The sequence below is a fragment of the Brachionichthys hirsutus genome, chromosome 7, assembly GCF_040956055.1.
Source record: "Brachionichthys hirsutus isolate HB-005 chromosome 7, CSIRO-AGI_Bhir_v1, whole genome shotgun sequence".
Taxonomy (NCBI): Eukaryota; Metazoa; Chordata; class Actinopteri; order Lophiiformes; family Brachionichthyidae; genus Brachionichthys; species Brachionichthys hirsutus.
In genome coordinates, this window is record NC_090903.1 from 7,572,548 (window position 1) to 7,582,534 (window position 9,987).

The 9,987-nt window shown below is 42.7% G+C and overlaps 1 protein-coding gene across 1 annotated transcript in view; it reads right to left on the bottom strand.

Moving 5' to 3' along the window:
- wdfy4 (WDFY family member 4) overlaps window positions 1-9,094 on the bottom strand; it is a 34,970-nt gene extending 25,876 nt beyond the window's left edge. The window contains exons 1-15 of the mRNA XM_068741000.1: window positions 9,047-9,094; window positions 8,186-8,437; window positions 7,142-7,253; window positions 6,391-6,518; window positions 6,166-6,294; window positions 5,819-6,008; window positions 5,100-5,289; window positions 4,717-4,877; window positions 2,999-3,231; window positions 2,786-2,925; window positions 2,483-2,613; window positions 2,216-2,314; window positions 1,879-2,069; window positions 291-997; window positions 72-165 (exon numbers count right to left, since the gene is read on the bottom strand). Of these exons, the coding sequence (XP_068597101.1) occupies window positions 72-165; window positions 291-997; window positions 1,879-2,069; window positions 2,216-2,314; window positions 2,483-2,613; window positions 2,786-2,925; window positions 2,999-3,231; window positions 4,717-4,877; window positions 5,100-5,289; window positions 5,819-6,008; window positions 6,166-6,294; window positions 6,391-6,518; window positions 7,142-7,253; window positions 8,186-8,437; window positions 9,047-9,067 (2,778 nt within the window). The 5' untranslated portion in view covers window positions 9,068-9,094. The remainder of the gene's footprint in view (window positions 1-71; window positions 166-290; window positions 998-1,878; window positions 2,070-2,215; window positions 2,315-2,482; window positions 2,614-2,785; window positions 2,926-2,998; window positions 3,232-4,716; window positions 4,878-5,099; window positions 5,290-5,818; window positions 6,009-6,165; window positions 6,295-6,390; window positions 6,519-7,141; window positions 7,254-8,185; window positions 8,438-9,046) is intronic.
- Window positions 9,095-9,987: the final 893 nt, after the last annotated feature.

Genomic DNA, 9,987 nt, shown 5'->3' on the forward strand with positions numbered 1-9,987 from the left:
TAGGGAAAGGAATTATTGTGAATTATATGGAATGATATATTAGAGACTATAGGATGTTCCTAGGAAGGTACCTGTGGGTGTTCAGGAGTAAACACTGATGGAAGGAGAGTTATCATAACTCTGACTGCTCCCGGATGAAGAATAATATTACCGCAGGTGAACCTACTGCAAGAAAGAAAAAAATGATTCCGCTCACATTCACATATGAATGCATGCATGAACTATTTAGTATTTATCTTCAAGAAGTATGGATGATTTTCAACCATTTTCAATTGGTTAGAAATATCCACCTGTGTTGAAACTCTGACGAGACGGTGGAAACGCTGGCTAGTTTGTTTCTGGGTGTTCCCTGTGCGTCCTCCGTGGAATGCAGTCCTGACTCCAAGTGGACTATGGAAGATGCTGAAGACATTCCTTCAGGCACGGCCAGTCCATTTAGTTTCTCTTTTTCTCTGTCACACCTGTCATCATACTTCAGTCCAACATTCAAATCCGAAGGTGAGTAGGTCCCTGTGGCAAACTTGTCAAGATAGAACAGCAACTTTATACATGTCTGAAGACCGACAGGCAGGCTGGGCAGCGGTGAGATGGAAGGAGAAGGGGGAGCTTCAGAAGCCTCAGCCAACTCAATAAATTGGTGAAAGCTCTTTCTGGGAGACTGGTTGCACTTGTCTCCGTCAAACGTCTCTTTCTGAGGAGTTTCAGCGTGGAAGCAGCCCAGCTGAAGTAGAGCTTCCCCAAGCCTTTCATAAAAGCCACCAGACTCAAAATGGTGCGCATTTACTGAGTGAAGATGCACAGCCAAGGCCAGAATGTGAAGACAGAGGAGGAGGAGGTCCAGAAGTGGTTGATGACCCATGGACTCCCACACTGCTCCCTGAGGAGGATCAGATAGAGCTCCTTCCATTTCGATCACCAGAGACAGCAGTCCGGGGAAGCCTCCGGCTCTCCGAAAGGCATCCCAGCTGTTTGGGCTCTCCAGTACCCTCAGCACGGACTGAAATAGAGGAGAGAAGGGTCAGACAGACGATGCGAAATTAAATCATCAAACCCAACCTCAAATGACCCTGGTCCAAACATACCATGCCATAGTTCAAAGAGAAGGCGTTCTGATAGACACTCTGCTCTGCTCACAGCCTCAGCTTTCAAAAGTGTCACCTCAGTCAATTAAAAATAAATGGCATGAAAAATAAATGAAACGTATAGATATGTCATAAATCATTTCTGGTAACTAGTTTTTGGAGGTGAACGAAATCAGATTATCTTTATTCGATTCAGAGACCTAATCCATCAGGCAGGTAATGTGCTAGGCTGAACGCAGAGGGAAATGTGATTAACTGAAACTGGAGTAATCACAATGGCTCTTAACACTTGCCAACCCAGGTCGTACCCAATCTGATTGCCACCTGCTTTAACTGCATTAGCAAACGGAACACACACACCCCTAAAAGCGCCAGGACACATGCACAAAAATGCATACACACTGAATACAAACAGTATCTGCACAATAAGTGTCCCTCTCACGACCATCTATAAAGACGGACACTCAGTGGGCGTAACGTAGTTAAACGTAATAAGATTTCTGTCCCTTTCTCTGATCTGATAGAGGCGGCAATCTTCAGCGTGCCACAGCACAATGCCGATAGCCCAATCAAATCAGCCATGAGTTAACAGATTAACCTGTTTTAGCAAATCAATCTATATTTGTCAATAATGTAATCAGCGTCCCACATGCTAAGAAAAGTAATTCACTAGTTTATGATTTACATTATTACAATTTGTCATAATTTGATGCAGGGTAGAGACTTCATTTGCAGTTTAGCTTATTGCATATCTCAGCGTTTCAGTATGTGTGTCTGTGAACGTTCCACTAAGTACCTGCAAAAGGTCCCGCTTTAGCTCAACCTCCTGATGCGTAGAGGAGCAGAGAGCTCCGATGGCTGTGCTCATGAACTCCTCCGGGCTAAGCTCTGCTAGATGCTCCAAGATGCTCAAAGTGGGACCACGATACTGATCTTCATCCAGGAAGATCTTTATGTAAGGAACCATACCAAGGTCTCGCACTGAAACTGGAACGCACATATAAAGATTAAGTGTGAAACAGGAGTTTCCAGTCATGACATAAATTAAAGACACGGAAAATGATCGCAGTGAGAAATAGTAAGGAATGTAACTTTCTGTCAAAATGGACATTAAAAGATGTGCAAGTCAATACCTGTGTTTTTGATTGAACACAAAGTAAAGGTTGAAACAAGTTGAAGCATACAGGTAGTGATACATTTTTCACTGTCCTCCACACATGGCAGCTCTGGATCTAAAAGGTTCAAGAAACTTTAGTTACAAAATCATAGCATAAAATAGAGGAAGACCAAGATTGAACATTGACTGCCGAGGTCCATTTTCACTTCCACCAAATAATGACTGCACATATTGCTAAATTCAATTCCACAGCGGTTGAAGGAAAACCTAAGTTGGTTCATACTTGATTGGGAGGAAGAGACAACTCCAGCCTTCCTGAGGATCTTTGCTCTCCTACGAAGTTCATAGAGCAGCAGGTCCAGCAGACCCCTGTCACTCAGTGCATCAGTAAGCATGCTGCTGCTCACTGTCATCCTGGAGGGAGGGAGGCGGATGCCACTTGTAGTGTTAGCCATTCATCTTTAAACAAAGATTCTACAGGATATACTTTTATATTATATTATAGATTTGTTCAAATTAGCCTCTAAGGTTATATCAGAATAAAATGCTTTGACAATTTCTTATATTATGCTAGCAGCTGGCTCACCTGTGAAAACACTCCAGAGCTGCCACTACATACTCTGCCCTTGCCATTCCCCCAGCCAGAGATCCTGCCCAGTTCTGCTTCAACACACCCAGCAGTGCCCAAAAGGTCTCATGGGGGATGTAGTTCAACTTAAATACCACCTGTAGGAAAACCAGATATTCCATCAGGCCGAAGAGATTGTGCACAGGGACTAAGCTGTATCACAAGTCATACCATCTCCAGCAGTGAAAAGAAAAGTCTTTGTGCAGGTGCTGGTTTACGCCATATACAGGAAGCCAGCTGGGTCATCGACTGGACACTCCACTCCAGAAGGAAGAAATTAGCTGGATCTGTCTCCCATAGTGTCTGTAGAGTTCGAAGGAGCTGGCAGCACAGCATAGAGTCCTGAGATTGCAGCAAGCAGGCTTGCAGCAGCTGGAAGGCGGGCAGGTTCTTCACTGCCAACCCTGGAGACAAAGGTACAGTCGGAGGTGAATCAGAAAGTCTCTTAACTTGTCGAAGAAGGCTTTAGCTCATAAACACAAGTCATACTGAACATAATGTTCGTTTGCTTCTGTGAATAAAGAAGTAAATGCATCCAATTAGATTGTTCACATGAGACAGACAATCTCTTAGCACACACAAACTAGCAGATTAAAATAAACTGTAACACAAAACATAAGTTGACTCCCATCGGTCTACTGAGTTATGTAGAAGTTATGAAACAAGGGGACCTAAATGATGAGATTTAGAGATTTATTGCTGCAGACACGAGGATTTAACATTTATTGACAGACTTAAAATAATATCTGGGCAATGCCACATATTCTCAGTACGCTTCTCTCGTCTCGTCTTAACTTCAGTCTAGGATATCCCACACCGATTAGTTAGTAGCACCCTTAAAACAAGCTGATGACGTAGGAATAGTAAGACATAGGTAAGGGACACTTTCCCACTAGGATGGATGGAACGGACATGTTTTCTGGGAATCATTTCCCAGCTGTTCATGCCAAGTGTACAACAGTCACCTCAAAATAGTATGTGTGTGTGCAAATGTAGAACAAAGGAAGCGTTTGTGTGCGAGTGTGTGTCTGTGCTTTGATTCTCTTGCAGTTACACATACATAGACGGACTAAAAAACAAAAGCGCACAAGCTGCTTGGATGCAGGCAAGAGGAAGAGTAGCATAATCTGCCCTGATAGAGTATCTTTGTTTGACTGTCAAAATATTAAGAGGAGGCCTTAGATTAAGGAGCTCAAACACACTCATGGTTGTTGTGAATAAATATATACCTGCTTAGTAATAGGATTCATTTTCACACTTAGTCAAAATCACATCAGAGCTAAATAAAATTAGCACATAAATCTGCCTGGTCCCTCCGCTGGGAGGAGAGCTACTCCTTGATGTGATGGATGGGTGCTGTGTGTGTGTGTGTGTGTGTGTGTGGACGTACAATGTGTTTATTATGAACACTATTTATGAGTGTTGGATGGAGAGGGGTGCGCATCCATGATAGATGGCTGCTTGCTGTAGGCCAGTGGTGAATGGATGTGGGGCATCCTAACAGAGTTAGAGGGAAGCCTCCACTTCATCATCGCAGACATAATCACTTCAGCTTCCTGTTAACCTGGGGGGGTGTTGTACACAGCAGCAGGGTAGTGGTGGAGCAATGGGGTAGTCAGATTGTGTGGGAAATCAGGGAAAAGCAGCGGTGCAGTTTGGGTGGGTTTATAAAAAGGGCAGAAATGTCAAGGCTGGTAAACTGTGCGGTCACATGGGGGGGGGGAGCCCAATTCTCATCCCGAAGCTCATCTTTGCTGAGCTACGCATTTGGTGTTAATTAGATGTTTTGGTGCGTGATATTGGAATGGATGACTCGAGAGTTTAACCTTATTGTACAAGTGATCATTATAGAGCAACAAAGCAGAACTCATAGTGAAGACTTGACCTACCTTTGGTGAGAGGTGGGTCAAACTTAAAGGCTGGAGGTTGAGGATTGGACACACAAAGAATCACTTTCAGCTCACTATTTCCCAGCAGGGTGAAAGATGCAATGAGACCCAGCAACTCCTCCACAGGCTGGAATTGATCCGCAGGCACACCTTTCTCACAGCTTGGATTGTTTCATAAAGAAACAAAAGGAATTTCAATGGAAAGCAGGGAGAAATAAAAGAATGGATTATTTACACTAGTACTGCATCCTGTGAGAGGCTGTATCTGTAGACTGACATTTCCACTTAATTTATAAGACGGTCCGTTTCCCATTGCCATGAGAAAAATCTAAAGTCTATGAAGACACCTGATCCTGAACTGTGTTCCATGTCCTTCATCTCACCGTTTTAAGATGTTCTCAAGGGCCTTGTAGCCATTGTTGGTGTCAAACTCCATGAAGAGGGCAGGACTGAAGGTATAGGTGTCTCGAATAAAGCTGAACACGGCCACAGCTACTTCGGCCAGCAGTGGTCCAGAGACGTCATCGCTGATGTGCAACAAGTTCTGGGTGCAGAGTCGCACACAGTTTTTGCCTATACCGAAGGAAAAGCCATAGTGCTCCGTTAATGAAGCAGTTCTTGCTCAAAGATTAACGGTGCATGAAAATAAGACCCTCTGGACAATCAAATGTTCCCATTCAAGTTATAATAATTTCATGTAGACAGATAAAAATGCTTCTATTGTTGGACTACAAGGTGGAATTAACCGCTTACATCCACCCAGGTTTGGTAAACTGCAAATTCAATTCTGACTATGTGGCAAATATCTGTAGAATCATGTGAGAAAAGCTGTTGAAAAGGGCCCAAGATTTGACAATCTAAGTAAATAATCTGCACTGACGTCATGTAATGCGCTGCAGCATGTCTCCATGCTGTCATGTGTCTCTGTATAATCAGCACAAACAACATTCCTGACCAAATGTAATTATTGACTTGCCCGAACCATTTAATGCCTTTGTTTATGTGCTCAGAGGGACTGATGGAGCACATTCTTGTGTCAGAGGCAAATAGCTGACAATTAGGCAAGAGATATTTTACTTCCCACAGTTGTGAGTTTCGTCACCTAACAAACTTGGGACAGTGTTGCTGGTTGCTGCAGCCGAGACCGCTTTAAGTAGACGGGAGGCCTGATGCCTCCAGGCAGCGCTGGGCTGATCCCACAGTGATGTGAGGCCGATGATCAGACACTGCAGTTCCTCGGCTTCCACTAGTATTTCCACATTGGCTGGCTTCCTACAGAGTTGGAGGAGAACCTAGGAAAGAGAGGGTAGATGAAACGTACAGTGAGACATAATCTTAAAAAAAACAATAGAAGAATGGCAGATTACAGACGACTACGCTCTATGTGATGAAAAGGAAATATTCAGAGTCAGTAAAAATGTGAAATAAGGTTTGAATGTTTCAGCTGACCTTTGTTAAGGGCTCCTGAATGGTCTCTTCTCTGACCACATTCTCCTTTATAGCTGGAAGGCACACCAGCAGGTAAAGACATTTCACCAGAGCAACAGGGAGCTCCGGGCTTATGGAGGACAGAACATCCTACACACACACATTTTTATTTTCAGTATATTTATTAAGGCAATACAAAACAAACATGAATAGTTACGTTTTCCATTCAAAATGTTTATCACTCACTGAGCTGTCGGCTGTCAGCAGCAGCAGAGACTTCAGCAGGAGCCCCCCGAGGTTGTCTCTCGTCTTGCAGTTTGTCTCCTTTAAATCTTGTGTGTGGAAGAACTGCACCACTTCCTCCCGAGCCCTCTCTGAAAGCACAGAGCACCAACTGTGTGCCAATACCAAAGGCTAGAAGACTGCCTACATTCCAGAAACGCTCTCTACATTCACAGAAAACAGTACATACAGACACAAACATATTCCTTCCTCAAGTACAAAGCAGCATGCATCTCTACAAGAGTTCGGATCAGATTTCTCAAAGTGTTTCATTTCAAATGTTACAGGAACTTCGCATTTTGATTCCTTTTTTTTGTACAGCACAAGTGCCAAAAGGAGAAAATATTTCAATGTCACAGTGGTGTGAACTTAAGCTCTGGAAAAACATACTTTAATTTGATAAAAGATTCCTTAAAAAGTATTAAATAATCAGAAAAAGGAATCATTTCATGGTATTTTACTAGATTTAAACTGAGTAGCTACTTCTCTAAAAATAAAACAGAAATCATTATCAGTAGACAATTGTGTAACAGACCGTGAATTTTGGCTCTCTTTTTTCAAGAGCACGACAGGAGGGAGTATTACTATAGAGGGAATAACAGAACACATCAGCGGTAACAGCACAATGAAAAGCGGACGCAAACCGATGAGCTCATAAGTTCCTCTACCTGTAATATAACGCACTATTTTTCCTCGTGTGAGACGTTCTTGTTACCTGCTGGCCTTCCTTTCAGTCGACTGCAGACATTATGGATGACAGCGTCAGCAGTAAGTGCTGCAAGCCCCTTTATGTTCAAACCGTCAAGCCTGCTGCCGTCCTCACAGACCTGAGATCAGCAAATAATAATCCATATTGTAAAAATGCAAAAAAGACACCTTAATCTTACATTTAAATATTAACAGAATTCATAATAATGGCGGGTTTACTGCAAAAGGTATTTTTAAGTGAAAATGTGCATCTGACAATAAAATTTATTTCTGACTAATAAATTTGACATAAATATTATTGCATGCGTTTTACGTGAAGGTTTCTTCTCTATTGTCTTCTGTGCATTATGAAACATAGTCACCATATGCTGGTTTGGCTAAAGCACTGCACTACAGCATACATTATAGATATAAATGCATGCCAGTGCCATAAATTAATATTGTATACACTGAGTTTGCTGTGAGCCCCCCCCGTGTAAAGATCATGAAGCTTATAGACACACACATGCCAAACCACACACACACACACACAACACAATGGTGATTACATATGAACCGAATCAATGATTTTAAACACACATACAAACCAGTTATGCTGGATTTTCTTTTTTTTTTTTTAGTGGGACGGTTTCTCATTCAAAAATAAGAAATGTGTTTTCAATAAAACAAAGTGGGGCCTGAAGCTGTGGGACTAAATCACTTTTACATTTCACGCAACAGCGTCGTAAAATTCCTAGAAAACGCTTGCAAATTCATTGAATCTACGCTGATGCAGTCAGCTGAGGGCCGAACATTTGACCGGCACCTCATGTTGCTTTAGTTCTGGAAGATAACGTGTCCTGAGAAATCCATTTCACATTTTCAAAGAGGTATTAATTCGATCAGTGGCTCTGATTTAAATTCCACTGCTCCAAACCATTATCTATTCTCCAAGTTATTCTTTTCTTTCTTCTCTTCATTAAAAACAGAAAAAAGGAATAGCTCTTTACATATTAAAAATGATGACCGAGTCAACAATAAGCTACAAATAGACACATCATTGCCTGGGTACCTGGATGTAAACAGGCAGGACTTCGATGAGATGTTCCTCTCTTTGTTCCGTAAGAACATGATCAGTGCTGCAGGTCGGGCTGGAGAACATGTGAATTCCCAGCAACTGGAGTTGTTCTTTTAGTTTTCCTGTGAGTTGGGGTGTCCTAGAAGAGTCCTCCACTTTGTCCTGCTTCACCTCCTCAGAGACAGACAACTCCCCCGAAGCACTCAGCTCTCCAGTTTCCTTATTGATTCTTTCCACTTTATTAGACTGGTCCGGACAGGGGGGTAAAAAAACGTATTGATTACAGCAGAAATACATTTGATGATATAAAGGGGCACAGTTGCTGCACTTACAGCTGCAAATTGGGGCACATTGTTCTTTAAATCCTAAATAAGTTCTGCCCCATTTATTGCTGCCCTGTTGAGTCCTTCACACAGGACGGTGCTAATACCAAGCACGACACTACCGTATTACTCCGGGCGTTGATGAGCCCTGTTCCCAAGCAGCAATGCTGATGTATGACTGAGGCTTGACTTGAAAACTGTTTCCTAATTACAGTGACATTATTTTGGTCACCGCTTAACAAGAGGCATGCAATCATGAAAAGCAGTGAGGGTTTAAGCAAATAGAAAATAAGTTCCAATTCATTTCATACTAATGAATACTGATTAGGAGGTTTTCTCATGTAAATCTGTGTCATTTGTAGTGAAATGGAAACAGCACGTGCCTATATCAAGTCTTACACTGGTGTAGATTAAAATATGTCAAAGTGAAAAATGCACGCATGATCACAGTAAACACGTCTGCCTACTTCAAAATCTCCTTTTAGAGGAAAGTCAGTCATGCAGCACCCACATAAGACCTTTTATTTCCTACCTGTCCTTGTGTTAGAGCCATCTGGGTACTTCCCTGCTCCAAGAGGACGCTGTCATCTGTGCTGTTTTGTTCAGATTGCGTCGTTAGTCTGTTCCGATGTCAGGAAGAAAGACAAGTAGAGACCTGCTAAGACTACAGCACAGACGCAGCTGTTAGACTTGCTGCCAGTAACTAATCTGCAACATGTAGGCTGAGCTTTGAACAAAGCAGAGGAACTCAAATCAGCTGACCCAGGTCATGTGTCCCATTTCCTGACAGAAGCAGAAGCGAAAAGAACTGTTGTCTGACTGGTTGCATTGGGCCTTCCCGCGACAGCTCAAAGAACACTGCGTTCGATTGAAGGCATGCCGAGCAAGGCTGGCGTGACGCGACTCAAACGGACAGGTTCCCATGATTTAACAAAGACGTCAGGAAAGCTTAGACTTGCAGGTTTGCGTGGAAATTGAAGGTTCTGACCGACAGGTGAAATAATATAGAAACAAAATGCATTACATGCGTTTGCCAGCCGATAACAGCGGGAGAGAGACCGCCCTTTCTGTCGTCTGACAGCATTTTAAACAGTTTAATGAAGAGAACAACACGAAGCACCATAAAACACTCCAACAGATGTTGTTTGTGCTATCTTACTTCTTTTTCTACATGTGGCTTAAGCGCCATCTTGTGGGGTGCCATGGCAACGGATCATGGGTGAAATGAATCGTTACTAAGCAATAACTAGAAGGGCATAAGAAGCTCAAACCTCTGCCAAGACCACAACGTTTAATTCATTAATTTTCCTAATCACTTAATTTACTGGAGCCGATCCCAGCAGTCTACGGGTGAGAGGTGAGGTGATGATGAATATATTTATTAGATAGAATGATTGGGTACAAGTACAAGAGGTGAGGTATACCCTGGGCAAGTCGCCAGTTAATCGCAGGGCCACACATAGACAGACAATC